Source organism: Biomphalaria glabrata, chromosome 2, assembly GCF_947242115.1.
Source record: "Biomphalaria glabrata chromosome 2, xgBioGlab47.1, whole genome shotgun sequence".
Taxonomy (NCBI): domain Eukaryota; kingdom Metazoa; phylum Mollusca; class Gastropoda; family Planorbidae; genus Biomphalaria; species Biomphalaria glabrata.
The window spans coordinates 64,202,361-64,217,575 of record NC_074712.1 but is presented as its reverse complement, the minus strand read 5'-3'; the positions used below and the strand labels follow the sequence as shown (position 1 = coordinate 64,217,575).

Below are 15,215 nucleotides of genomic sequence, written 5' to 3'. Positions count from 1 at the left end.
GTCTGATTAACATAAACAACTAGAGTAATACATGAATTAATGTAAGATTTTAATAAACTTTTTTTCTGTAATTTACAAGGTAAGAAAATATATAAACAGAAATAAAATTTCAGACAATACGAAGTCAATAAACATGCACCTGAGTTGAAGTTTTAAAATATAAAGATAAGATTAGAAGTTCAGGGAATCATTTGTTTATTGTCTTCTTTGAACAGATTACAAGAATTGCTGGAGACTGTGGTGAAAGAACAAGATGAAAGTCTGAAATATTTAAGTTCATTGAACAGTAACAGCTAGTCACACCACACCAAGCAGTAGAGTCACACCACATCAAGCAACAGTCACACCACATCAAGCAACAGTCACACCACATCAAGCAGTAGAGTCACACTACATCAAGCAACAGTCACACCACATCAAGCAGTAGAGTTACACTACATCAAGCAACAGAGTCACATCACACCAAGCAGTAGAGTTATACCACACCAAGCAGTAGAGTCACACCACGTCAAGCAACAGTCACACCACATCAAGCAACAGAATGTTAGATCCCACTGGCAAGTTTATTGAAAGGAATAGAGTCACGCCACATCATAGAATGTTAGATCCCACTGCCAAGTTTATTGAAAGGAGCAGCCACCCCACATCATAGAATGTTAGATCCTACTGCCAAGTTTATTGAAAGGAATAGAGTCACGCCACATCATAGAATGTTAGATCCCACTGCCAAGTTTATTGAAAGGAGCAGCCACCCCACATCATAGAATGTTAGATCCCACTGCCAAGTTTATTGAAAGGAATAGAGTCACGCCGCATCATAGAATGTTAGATCCCACTGCCAAGTTTATTGAAAGGAATAGAGTCACGCCACATCATAGAATGTTAGATCCCACTGCCAAGTTTATTGAAAGGAGCAGCCACCCCACATCATAGAATGTTAGATCCCACTGCCAAGTTTATTGAAAGGAATAGAGTCACGCCACATCATAGAATGTTAGATCCCACTGCCAAGTTTATTGAAAGGAATAGAGTCACGCCACATCATAGAATGTTAGATCCCACTGCCAAGTTTATTGAAAAGAGCAGCCACCCCACATCATAGAATGTTAGATCCCACTGCCAAGTTTATTGAAAGGAATAGAGTCACGCCACATCATAGAATGTTAGATCCCACTGCCAAGTTTATTGAAAGGAATAGAGTCACGCCGCATCATAGAATGTTAGATCCCACTGCCAAGTTTATTGAAAGGAATAGAGTCACCCCACATCATAGAATGTTAGATCCCACTGCCAAGTTTATTGAAAGGAATAGAGTCACGCCGCATCATGCAATATTAAACCCTATGCTCTAGTTCATTGTTTGTAATAATTGTAATGAGTCACTTCCTGCCTTGTTGTTATGTTTTAGCCTATGTTCAGTCATTTAGACTAGACTGTATATTATGTAAATAATCCTTTCATTCATGCCAAGTACATTCTTTTATAATTATAAGCCATTTAATGTTGAAATACTTTTTTTTTTGTATAGTAAAGAATGCTGTTCTTCTTTGAATGTATATAATGAATACAGGTTTTGTTGTTTTATTGTATATAAAGGCTCAATCATGCAATATTGTATTTATATATATGTAAATATCATATAGACATAGTCACTCATGACTTACCATGCTGTGTAATTATGTAAATATTTTTGTAAAAGATTGTCTTCTGCACATCTTTGTGTGATACTTAAATGGCTGCACCAGGAGTCAATTGGTCTCATTTTGTCTCTGGAATTAAAGCCTCATTGCAAGCAGATTTGGATTTGTTAATAATCTGAAGTATTGAAATAAGAAACTAGGGACAGTATTTTGGTATAGGTAAGTGACATTAGAAATTTTCATTTCTGTCAGGCTTGAGGACTTCATTGTGTCTTGGTACACTCTTTAGATTTGAGCTTTTGGGTGTCCATTTATTCTATTATACCATTAGGGAGTCTAAATTACATCTTTAATTGTCACACCACATCAACCAAGTCACACCACAAGGGAGTCTAAATTACATCTTTAATTGTCACACCACATCAACCAAGTCACACCATAAGGGAGTCTAAATTACATCTTTAATTGGCACACCACATCAACCAAGTCACACCACAAGGAAGTCTAAATTACATCTTAATTGGCACACCACATCAAGCAAGTCACACCACAAGGGAGTCTAAATTACATCTTTAATTGGCACACCATACCAAGCAACAGTCACACCACAAGGGAGTCTAAATTACATCTTTAATTGTGTAGATCAAAGTTGGAAATTCGAAAGTTTATTTTTAATCATTTTTTTAACAAGTGAACAAATTTGTATTTTCCATTCAATATATCAACAAATGGAGAAACTGGTATACTCCATTAATAGGTTCAACAAGCCCAAGGTAATAATTTTGATGTCCACACTGACCTATCAAAAAAAAAAAAAAAAAGCTTATTTCTTGCCATGATGCAAAGGTCAAGGGTAATATATTACTTTGTAAAAGCATGTGCATAGATGTCCATATTTTGACTAGAACTTCTTCTGGAAAGCTGAGATGTAAAAGAGTGCTTATTTAATGAGCAGCCTAATGAACAAGAGGGAGACAAAGGAAGTGATGAAAGGACCACATTAAGAAATAGGCTTGTCTATGTAAGAGACTATAGTCCTGACAAAAGACAGAAATGGTGAAAGATGGTTGACAGATCATGTGTGGGGCCTCAACACTCGACTAAAGGACTGGTGAAGCCTAATCAATTGTTAGTTTACTTAAACTCAGTAGCTGTATGTCTTTTTATTGATCACAGAAATATGTGAAGAGAAATATGCTCTATGGACTTAAAAACATTGTTTTGTCATTAGTATTGTTTTAGATTTAATATTAAACTTGATGAAGGTTGGGGATTTCACACAAAAACAGGGCCTTCACATTAAAACCTAGCACTTATCATGCCATCTTAACCTGTGATAGATGTGGACAGGAATGTCTCTTGAGAAAAGGGCTCCACAGTCACATGAAAAGTGTTCTACGAGATGAACCCTAGTCTTTCTACAACTGAACGAGGCCAACTATGTATATCATTGAAAAAGTTTGCACTATTTTTGTCTCTCTCTATTTGTCAATGTAAAGTAAAGGTCCCCTTTCAGACCTTTTGGTCTATAGGGCAGATGATGTAAAGGTCATCTGATTCTGTGGCCTACGGTTAACGAGGGTGTCATGTGACCAGCACAACGACCAAACGCCTTTACTTTTCCCCAACTAATGTCAGGTACCCTTTAGAGCTTGGGTGGACTCAGAGGCACCCAAGGATCCTGAAATAAAAATTCCCCGGTTCAGAAGCCAATCGCTTTACCACTCAGCCACCGCGCCTATTTGTCAATGAGTTTTGCACTATTTTGTAGGTGTTATTTGTCACTCATCCATGTGCTGGCATATCTTGTCTATCAATATCCTTTTTGTATTGCCTTGTGTGATGTGTGCTAACACAATTATTAACTAAATGATGCCCTAGATCTTCATTTTGTTCTAGTCTCATGAGAAAATTATGAACCTAGTAGATAACAGTAACTTAATGACACATTCTTTGTAAATTATACATTGTTTGTATAGAAGTGTTGTTGAGCTCTTAAAAGTATAAAAATATTGTATACTGTTTTAAACTTACGATTGTTGTTGGACTGTGCGGACATTCTACAGAGCTGTGTTGTTGTTTTTTTTTACAATTTTTACAAAATGTGTAATAGTGAACTACTTTGAGATAAATATATTTAGCAGAATGTATGCTGTTGGTGAAAAGTAAATTGATTTGTCAGAATGTGTGATTGTGGTCAACTTAGAAATACATCTACCTGTCAGAAAGTAGATCTCAGCTTTTAGAACTCTCATCTCATTGTTTTAACTTTGTTCAAATAAATACATCAAAGCAAATAATGTTGTTTTTTTTAGTTTTCTTTTAAATATAAAATTGAATAGAGACTGTTAAGAATACCTTGAAGAAATACAGTCAAGTCATACCTCTTAGAATATCTTGAGAAAACACAGTCAAGTAATATCTTTTAGAATATCTTGAGAAAACACTGTCAAGTCATATTTTTTAGAATACTTGAGAAAACACTGTCAAGTCATATTTTTTAGAATACTTGAGGAAACACTGTCAAGTCATATCTTTTAGAATATCTTGAGAAAACACTGTCAAGTCATATTTTTTAGAATACTTGAGGAAACACTGTCAAGTCATATTTTTTAGAATACTTGAGAAAACACAGTCAAGTAATATCTTGAGAAAACACTGTCAAGTCATATTTTTTAGAATACTTGAGAAAACACTGTCAAGTCATATCTTTTAGAATATCTTGAGAAAACACTGTCAAGTCATATTTTTTAGAATACTTGAGGAAACACTGTAAAGTCTTTTTAGCGGCCCCCGAAAGGGGACAAGACGCTATTAGTTTTGTGCGAAATGTCTGTCCGTCTGACCGTCAGTCCCGTTTAGATCTCGTAAAGTAGAAAAGATATTGAAAATCCGACATCACAATATTTTAGACCATTCAAAGTTCTGATGCAACGGCTACTTTTTTTTTTTTCTGAAAGCGAAAAATCTAATTTTTAAAATCAGTTATGCAAGCAGCTTTTTAAAGAGAAAAAGCTAATTAGTATGCATTATAAGTTAGACCTAATTTAAAATGAATAGTAATCTTATAAATTTCATTTTTATGAACATTTTTTTTATTGCGGAAATTTTTTTTTTTTTTTTTTTTTGAGGATTCGAATAAGAGATTTAGCCTTTTCAAAACAATTGGATCAATTATAAGACATCAGTTAGGCCAAGGGAGGCGCGGTGGCTGAGCGGTAAAGCGCTTCCGAACTGGGGGTCCAGGTTCAAATCCTGGTGAAGACTGGGATTTTCAACTTTGGAATCTTTGGGCGCCTCTAAGTCCACTCAGCTCTAATGGGTACCTGGCATTAGTCGGGGAAAAGTATAGGCGGTTGGTCGTTGTACTGGCTACATGACACCCTCGCTAATCGTAGGCCACAAAAACAGATGAACTTTACATGATCTGTCCTATAGATTACAAGGTCTAAAAGGGGAACTAGTTAGGCCAGGTTCACATCTAACTTTACATTCACTTTCACCTATCCTTTGATCTGCGGGACCGTTGGGGCACTACACAAGATCTGTTAACCTTCTTTCTCCATTATTATCTCTCATTTGTCTTTGATATAATTTCATTTGCATGTTCTTTCTGAAAATATTGAAGCCTGCCTGGATGGACCTTTTCGGGGGCCGATTTTGAGTTTGTGTTTCCACACAAACTGTCTTTTGTAACCTTGTTTTTTTTAGAATACTTGAGGAAACACAGTGAAGTCATATCTTTTAGAATATCTTGAGGAAACACTGTAATGAGATTTCATTGTGTCTCATTCAGTTCTTAACTTGCTTAGTCTGCATGTTTATCATTTGTTAGATTGTGTATGGCACTTGTGCCCTAATTACTAACAAAATCGGGTCTAAAATAAAAATATCAAATATATAAAAAATAATTCTAAACCCTCATACAGTTTTCATCATATAGTCTTTAGACAGTGGAATTTTATAAATCGCAGACATTCCTTCAAACATGTTTGTGTGTTCTAGTGGTACACATCCATTTGTTAACCAAAGTCGTTGATGGAGACTTCTATGCTATTAAGTGATTGGTCTACCACGCTGATTCAACAAACAGCCCATTCCATTATCTAGGAATCTGTTCTATCATATGTGTTAATGCTTTAGAAATGTAGATGTTGCTTTGCGTTCTTATTAGTTATTACCACATCAAAGTCCCCGTGTAGCACAATAACATTTATTACAGAATAAAGCATCCAATAACATTGGCATGTTAATGTTGCATTCAAAATGTACTTCACGTGATATATATAATACTTGATCTACCACTTCACATTGCAATATCTTAAAATCCTTATCCAGAAAAATAATCATACAATTTCACAATCATACATTTGAGTTTTACGTCTCTACTCAGAGAACTCGGTGATCACTAGTTTTAGCTCAGCTACCCATCATCCCTTGCGGTCCAAGTTCTCTCTAATTCTTTCAGATTATTACTTTATATTCTATTCCTATGTTAATGTGAAGCAAAAAAAAAAAATACAATTTATTTGTAACACTATGGAATAAGAAAGATGCGTAGGTTATGGCATTCTAGCACCAATGTTTATTAAGTGCACAATTTTTGAACGCACTTTCTTGGTAGCCTTGCTTGTAGGCTTATGGAGTGTTTTTGTTCTGCTGGTGTAACGTTTGTTGAGATTCTTCTGTGTTCCCCTGTTTAGGGTGAGTATCTAAGGCATGACTGCATTTCGCAGTTGTTTCGATGCCATAGTGATAGTCTACTAGACCTTTTTAGTTTGTCTTTATTTTTGTCTCTACAGGGAGTTAGTACGGGATTGGAAGTCTACACTGGTGGTTGTGAACATTAATGTGTACGTTGTGGGACAGCAAGGTGTAGAATTATTGTTTAATTAATGTATCCACAATATTAGAATGTTTCAAAACATTCAATGTTTCAATGTCATTACTCCATCAGTTTGTCATCATAACTTGTATTCATATCATTAAACAATTACATTGTTAACAGTGAGTCCCTTATTTATTGTGAGCACCAAGGTGCCTGTTGAATGTCAGGGGCCCGGGAAAAACGAGCTAAGGCTTTAACATAACTCTGACATGTTTCACACCAGATACCATCTAGAATCACCCATATGTTTAATGCATCTTAGTCTCATGTAATAAAGACTAGAGTAAATGTTATAGCAAACATTTTCTTGATTAGATTGGTCATTTGTGTTAAAATTAGATAATTGGCCTAAAAATGTTATTTTAGGATTTTGAGTCTGTATTAATTTCTTGATTTATTAAAAAGTTTTCTTTCTGCTCACACTATTTCTTTAATTTGGCATTAAGCCAACATTTAATTTTCCTTGAAGATTTCTTTGGGATCAACTTAAATGCTGTTCCAGTGAACTGCTTGGTTTAGGCCTTTTTCTGCAAGAAATGAATATTGGAAATTTAATGCATTTGGTTTAACAGAGACTTTTAATAAGTTTGTAGACACAAGTCATATGTAGAATGTGTAAGCCTAATTTTGACAGATTCACACTTTTGGGTGGAATGTTGCAATTCCTAGATTGTGATGACCAAACTACTTCCAGCAGCCATGTCAGGCATGTGACTATATCAGGCATGTGGTTAGATCAGACGTGACTATATATAGTTCGTCCATCGTGATTCGATGATGACCACTTTGTCATGCAGGGGGCTGAGGGCTTTGCACTGGGGTTTTATGCCTCCTCATGTGGCTGGTGAGACCTATGTGAGCCCGGAATGTCCGGCTTTCCTTCGCTTAGTTGGCCATACAAGAGTCTTTTAGGGATGCGGTGGTCTTCAATTCTGCAGATGTGTCCTGCCCATCGTCAATGCGGAAGTGATTCAGTTTCTTTGCATGTTTTCTGTACACTGTCCACGTTTCTGAGGCATAGAACAATGTAGGAAGGATGACGGCTCAATAGATCCTTAGCTTTGTATTTGTGGTGATACCTCGTCTGTTCCAGACGTTTTTAGTCAGTCTGCCATAGGATGCACTGGCCTTGGCGATACGCAGGTCGATTTCATTATCAATTATAGATGTGACTATATTGAGCATATGACTATATCAGACACATGATGCAGCCATTTAGCATCTCAAAACTTCTGACCACTGTATATCATGAAAACTGTTCCATTGGAATCCAGGCTTTTTTTGTGTTGACATGTATGGCCCCGAGGCTGAAAAAGTTGTGTATTATTGTCCTAGATTTAATTTTTGAAATAGTACATTAACTAGACATACATAAATGATGCTATTAGAATTAGTTGGAAATGATGTGAGGCCAATAAAAAATAACTTAGGGGAAAAGAAAACATTCGCTTTAAAAATATCAAATTTTGTGCTATTTCTATTTATGTTTTCTATATAGTAGACTCCCTGCCTTTTTGGGGGAAATAACAAAATTAAAAATACAAAGGTTTGATAGAAACCTTGTGGGTTTTTGGCAAATTTCAAGGCTCAGGTAGCAAATTTATCAAATCAGCATCTTAGCAAGCACCTAAAGGAACTTTAGTATGAAATTTCATGCAAATCCCTACTGCAGTTGATGAGATCTCTTGATACATCAGTCAGTGGTATTTTGCAAATATAATATAGATTACATTAACAACACAAACATAAGTAAGATTCAAACACTAGATTTGCTGTTGAAAATAAATATTTATTTTCTAATAAATAACTCAAGTCAATTAAACTCAATGCTGAAACAGGAACATCTCAGCAGTATAAAATTAGCAATACGAAATGTAAGGAAACAAACTATATATAAACAATTAGAACTTTTTTTTTCTTGCAAAATATTGACACTGTCCCAACAAAATACAAAAATAGTTTGAGTCAAGATTAATTTTCCAATATTCTGATGTCATCAAGACACTTTTACAATAATATAAGTTCTTAAATAACCTAGAAAATACAATGTACATTTTAATTATGTAACTATTAATTGAGTCACAGTGTATTAAAAGTAGATTTGAGTTGTACTACATGTGCCACACCAAAGACACAAGTCAAATTAATTAAACAATGACAATTTCTCAAACCATTTTAAAATGGCTACACTGTTTAGGAGAACATCTTCAAGAGAAACAAAAAGGTTTCAAAACAATGCTCCCAAGGGAGTATGTCCCAGGGGGGAGCATGTCCCAGGGGGAGCATGTCCCAGGGGGGAGCATGTCCCAGGGGGAGCATGTCCCAAGGGGGAGCATGTCCCAAGGGGGAGCATGTCCCAGGGGGGAGCATGTCCCAGGGGGGAGCATGTCCCAGGGGGGAGCATGTCCCAGGGGGGAGCATGTCCCAGGGGGGAGCATGTCCCAGGGGGGAGCATGAACAAATCACAAAAACAATAAAATTACACTTAGCTTAGGAGTTTAATCAAAGTTTCAAGAGACAAAATAAAAGTGCACAAATACACATTCAAAGTAAGAAATAGAAGGATGATGAATTAGAAGAAGTCAGACATTAAGACAATCCAAAAATGAGAATTAGAAGTCAGATGAGTTAGAAGTCAGACATTAAGACACAATCCAAAAAATGAGAATTAGAAGTCAGATGAGTTAGAAGTCAAAAGACATTTAAGACACAATTCAAAAATGAGAATTAGAAGTCAGATGAGTTAGACGTCAAAAGACATTTAAGACACAATTCAAAAATGAGAAAGAGGATGTCAGAGACTGACACTATTCAAAAGTGAGAAATAGAAAGATGATGAATTAGAAGTCATGATGAATTATTGTAAGACACAATTCAAAAGAGAAATGATTGCACCTGAAGTCAGACACAAAAGTGAGATATCTAGTAAACATGTAAATAAAGAGAATAATACCAAGAAATACAGTACCTGAACCACTGCAACTCCACTGGCAGCTGACTCAGACACAGCTTTAGAAAGGAGAGATAATTCAGCTATTTTAAAATTTAAATTTAGGCTTTATATAATTTTTAAAAATTAGTATCCAGTATTGATTTTTATTTATTAATAGTTTTTAAACATATTACTGGCCTTGATAAGAGACTAGTTGTTCTCAAGACCTAGACCAAAATATCATCACCTGGACTGTATTCAAAACTCTTACAATAAAATAGTTAGCAAAGTATATACAATGAAAACTTTCTATCAGCAATAAAGGAGGAATATGTATCATCAGTGGTGCATATCCTGCCTCACTTGTGCACAATTCTTCTAATAACTGTATTTGTGTACTGTTTACATAAAAGAGGCTTCCTGAGAAACACTTGAAAAATGTTTAAAAAATGAAAAGATATAAGAAAAAACAACATTTCTTTCCCACTCTCTTTACAAAAAAAAAAAAAGGTTGCAGGAAAACAGTAAGTGACAAGTAGTGCTTTAAAGATATGCAAACAATACTATGTAACTTAGATCAGTTACAGGAGCACCCCCCTTTTTTTTAGTCATTGGCATTACAGATTCAAAATCAATTTGAGAAATAATAACATTGATGAACATTAGGTGTAATGACTGAAGCACAACAACAACAAAAAAAATGCTGTATTTGTATACAGAATACTGCTACTATAACTGGTATTACTATGAGATACAGGACATCCAACAGAACACCGTTACATACTAACATGAGCCAAGAAGTATAACTTGAGTTCACACAAGTAGCAAGCCTCAGATTCACATCCTAAATTTCAATGCTCGTATACAAAAATGTACAAATAATTGTTTTCTAACAGAAAGTAGTTTTAAATACCAGATTCAGAAACTATTCAACCAGGTACTTTGTTCATTTTATTTATTCTGTAATTCCCAACTAAAGTTTCACACCAGATACCATCTAGAATCATTCATATGTTTAATGCATCTTAGTCTCATGTAATAAAGACTAGAGTAAATGTCATCTAGCAAAGATCTTTATTTTATTCATTGTGACTTATTTAAAGACACAGCATATCCATCCACAAGTTAGATATAGTGTATGCACAATGCAACTTCCTTTGGGGTAGAGGTGGTACAGAAGGCTAGAGCCCTATATGGGTAGTAGGGCCACATAGATAGATATTTTGAGATAGTGAATAATTGAAAAAAAAATATTAGTGGGCAGAGATTAACAGTTTGATGACCACTGATAAAAATGAACACTATGAATAACTAAAACATGAATGATGAACAAATGTATAAATGTTTTCCTAATTTTAAGAAAATAATGAACACAACGTTGTTACTATTATTTGTGTGTGAACTTAAGCCTTCTAAATTTCACCAGGTCATGTTTTTGTTCATACATTGGCATACATAAGTTGTGTATATATTTCTATTCAAGACACTTACATTGGGTCACAGGAAGGTTGATATCTACACAAAAGTACCACATGGACAACACTAAAATTAGACATTTCAACTACTAGACCACTTTATAATTCATCTTTAGCTGGCTTACGTTTACAGATCTGTTTAAAATCACAGTGATCCACCAGAGAGCTATACCTCTCCCTGACTGCTCTATAAGGGCAAAAGAGTTCTGGGCAGCCAGGAATCTGATGGGGCTTCTCATTGACAAACAGTTTCAGATAGTACTCCACCTCATCTACCTCGTCTGTCTCTTGAAATTCGTCGGAGAAACACTCGTACAACACAAACATCAAGTTGGCAGAGAATGGTAGAATGTTGCTGGTCAGGAAACTGCGATGTCCATGCTGCTCATAGTTATTGGCTTTGAGAGGCATAGAGTCGTTGAAGAGTCCAAGAGCACAGTACAGAGGTCCTAGTGTCTCTGCATGACCAAAGAAAAACTGACCCTTGGTAAAACTGAAAGTCAACAGAGAAAATGCATTGTTGTCACATATTTTACAAAACTTGTCAGAAAATGAGAGAGAGAGAAAGAGAGAGAAAAAATAAATTATCAGAGCATGTTATTAGTGCATAAGTGAATTCTCCCATTTAGAAAAGTTATAAATTACAAATTTTGTTTGTACAAGTTTCAGAAGCTCCATGAAGATTATATCTTAGATTAAACCTCCTGCTGCCCTGCTAACAAGCATTCCAAGTTGAGACTAGACAATAACAATGTGAAAAGTATACTTTATAATTCTCAGGAGCTTCACAATATATTTTAATGAAAACTGTGAAAATATCCAACAATCGATACCAATTTCGATGCTGAATTTCTTTTTTTTTTTGCTTTTAAGTTATAATATTAATCATTATATACTTCAACTGGCTGGATTATATTACAGCAAAGAAGTTTATCTTGATAAAATTTCAGAATTGATTAGATAGTCTGTGTTCTATTACTTTATAAGATATACTACTGAAACTAGTCTAGGGGTAATAGCTTGGATCAAAATTTTCTCTAAATTAAAATTAGCTTCTTTCCAGTCTCTCTTCTATACTTTTTTTTCTGAGCATCCTTACTTTCTGTACCAATCAAAATTACCTCAAACCTTCAGTAGCTTCCTCACTGTCCATACTTTCTATATCAGTCAACACTTCATCCATTGTCAGAAAGATTTCAGACACCAGGGGGCAGCTCTGTTGACATGTGATGTCAAAGCCGTAGCCATTTTTATAATAATGCTGAAAAGCAAAGAGAGAGAATAATCAATGAAGAGTGTATTGTCACATTAGACGAGAAAATAGAGTATACAAGTCCTCTAAGCAACTGATGGTCCAAATGTTCTAACAATGTAGCAATTCAGTTGGTGATATCAGAATAATGTTAACCTACTATGTGTACTCAGACAAGGATATTAAATGAAAGTTAATGTGTATTCAGAGAATAAAAATCCTATTATCAAGATAAGGTAGTAGTAGTAGCTAGTTAAATTCAGATCAGTTAAAAATTCAAAAATAGTTACAACTATTCATATGGCGATACCCAATGAAATGGAACTACCTCTAGATCATAATTATTTAAAGATGGATATAAACTTAAAATTAAGCAGCTCTGTGTATGTAGATTCAGACATCAAAAAAAAAAAAAAAAAGTAAATAGACTTCAGTTATTTGTACAACAGTTCAAAGCTACAGTTCCGCCTAAAATCTTTTTGTATCAATTACAACACTGTCTAGCCTTGTGGTGTGCTTTGGCCTGTTGTCACCCCACCCACTGTTATCCCCTAGCCATCCTGCACGAGGTTTGGGCTAGGACCTAATGCTCCTCCATTCTGAAGTAATGTCTCAAAATAAGTCAAATCAAAATCATACTTTTAAGCATTAGCCTCCATTTGACCCACCTAGCAAGCTAATTATAGAACTTGTGGCCCACCTAGCAAGCTAATTTTAGCACACATGTGACCCAACTAGCAAGCTAATTTTAGCACACATATGACCCAACTAGCAAGCTAATTATAGCACATATATGACCCAACTAGCAAGATAATTATAGAATGTGACCCAACTAGCAAGATAATTATAGAATGTAACCCAACTAGCAAGATAATTATAGAATGTGACCCAACTGGCAAGCAAATTATATAATATATGTGACCCAACTAGTCAGTAAAAGTAATGCTAGTAGATATGATTCATCCATTCGTCCAATTCAGTTTTTATTTATTATCAACTCAAATTCAAGTTTAGTAAAGAAAAAAAATATAATTAGAGAAAATCATTATATTTGACAGATTCAACAGGGCAGAAATTAGATAGAAAACAATTAACTTTGGTATTTAATATGCAAAAAACTTTCCCAGTATTAAATATGTAATATAATATCAATATGAAATGAAGTACTAGACTTACATTACTATTTTATTACCTTTCAAAAGTCATCTGACTTAATGACTGAAGTAATCCATGCCAAGGTACATAGTTTTATTTAGTACAACCAAAAAGAGTTGTGAGGGTTAGACTAGAAATGATAACAATTTAAGTTAAAGACTAATGCTAGAGACCGAACAGAAAAAAAACAACATTTTTTTCCCATTAGAAAGAAAGCTTTCTAGAAATGCCTTACTTTACAGTGGATTCTATCTTTATTAGTAATCCTGTAGCTGTGAGATCTGTCCAGAGTGTTAGCTGTGTCAAAGAGTCATCCATTAAGAAGTACAAATCTAAATGTATTATAAATACTTGATGTACCTTCAAGTCACCAACATACTCCAATATCTTCAAGTCATTCTCATCCAGTAATGAGCACCAAGGGGAAGATTTGAAAGCAGCAGTTTCATAACCACACACTAAATAAATCAGTCGTACATCAGCTGTAGATAAAAACCAGATCAGTTATGTGCATCAACAAGTTATAAAATACTGGTTTTGAGGTTTGGTAAGGAATTTTAATAAATAAATATATATATATATTGGATTTCTAGTAAAATATCTCTTGTTAAACAACTAACGTACCAGTAGTTAAAAGGTCATCAGTAATACCCAGCTTTTGATGAACTTTATTCTTTATTTTGACCACATGTTCGCTGGACAGAAAGTCATAATATTCTTTATGAGCAGTTTTATTCTTCTCAACACTGTAAACATATTTAGCACACAAATTGAAAAATCTCAATAAATCATCACTGACTTCTGAATCAATTTCATCTTCTACATCTTCCTCTGACAGTATTACATTTATAAATCCTTCATAAAAGGCAGATGCACTTTGATTTGTTCTTTGTTGGCTGGATATAATAAATCTAAAATCACTCAGGTCTTCATCTTTAAACAAGGTAGACAATTTCTGAGCGATTCTTTGCCCTAACCTTTCCTGCTCATCTTCTCCAAGCTGAGAAAGTTCTTTGTTATTGTTGGATGGAAATCTGTTCACCCAGTTGTAAAGGGTTGGATGATCGTAGGGCTCTAAAACATTTATGATTTTTTCATGGATTCTCGAAATTTCTAAAACGTCTTCCAGTCCTGGAAATCTAGCTCCATGACGAATGACAGCACTGGTGTGAACTGCAGTGCATGATTTACCTTGCAGTTCTTTTAGATAATACAACTCATCGGTTACAGTTTCCGATGGTTTATGAACCCATTCGTACGGCGTTTTGGTTGAGAAATATTTATATGGCGTGGCACCATAGCTAATAGTACTAAGAAATATGATGCTGAATGAAGATATGCGAATAAGCCTGCAACAGTTAACAAAGCTCTTCGTTGTGGTGGCAGCCATTTTTACAACTACATAGCTGGCTAGGATATCGTTCGCCATTTTCGATTTCTCAATAAAACATTCGCATCATTTTTTTTTTTAAATATATCTTATTATTCTTATAAATTATGATTAGACTATACAGACACAAAATCACAGACACAAAATCCCAGACCCAGTAGTTTGTCAACTTTTGTTGAGTCGTAAGATGCCTAGATCAAAATCTGCCAAAAAAAAAAAAAAACAAAAAAAAACAACCTATCCTCAGTACAATAATTTGTGACGGACAAACAGGGCCTGGTAATCTTATCTTATATAATACAGACGTTAATTCAAAAAAGAAGATGATTACGTAAAGCTGTATAGTATTTTATAAGATAAGCGCTACAAGATTAGATAAGATCTAGATCTAGAGTATGTCAATTTGGGAAAGAGCTTCGAGATCTAGAGTTGTAGGATGAATTTTTATTAGTAGAATGAATATTTATTGATGTCTTTTGAACT

General features: G+C 34.7%; 2 protein-coding genes across 2 annotated transcripts in view; one reads left to right on the top strand and one right to left on the bottom strand.

Annotated features, from left to right (window-relative positions):
- The window catches only part of LOC106062698 (inhibitor of nuclear factor kappa-B kinase subunit alpha-like), a 30,977-nt gene extending 27,037 nt beyond the window's left edge, over positions 1-3,940 (top strand). Inside the window, exon 20 of the mRNA XM_056021960.1 lies at positions 216-3,940. Coding sequence (XP_055877935.1) covers positions 216-297 — 82 coding nt within the window. The 3' untranslated portion in view covers positions 298-3,940. The remainder of the gene's footprint in view (positions 1-215) is intronic.
- A 4,356-nt stretch (positions 3,941-8,296) lies between these two features.
- On the bottom strand, positions 8,297-14,758 carry LOC106058145 (multiple inositol polyphosphate phosphatase 1-like). Its single transcript, XM_056021959.1, has 4 exons — positions 13,967-14,758; positions 13,703-13,824; positions 12,057-12,196; positions 8,297-11,428 (listed from the first exon to the last, which is right to left on the bottom strand). Exons 1-4 carry the CDS (start codon positions 14,730-14,732, stop codon positions 11,035-11,037), a joined length of 1,422 nt encoding a protein of 473 aa, XP_055877934.1. The 5' UTR covers positions 14,733-14,758; the 3' UTR covers positions 8,297-11,034.
- Between the last annotated feature and the right edge of the window lie 457 nt (positions 14,759-15,215).

What these genes read in the sequence shown, in the direction of transcription:
- LOC106058145 (XM_056021959.1), bottom strand. Translation starts at nt 14,732, where the DNA reads ATGGCTGCCACCACAACGAAGAGCTTTGTTAACTGTTGCAGGCTTATT. An exon ending in AGTATGTTGGTGACTTGAAG is followed by an intron (nt 12,197 to 13,702) that starts GTACATCAAGTA and finishes TTTGCTTTTCAG; the next exon opens with CATTATTATAAAAATGGCTA. An exon ending in GAAGCTACTGAAGGTTTGAG is followed by an intron (nt 11,429 to 12,056) that starts GTAATTTTGATT and finishes GTTGACTTTCAG; the next exon opens with TTTTACCAAGGGTCAGTTTT.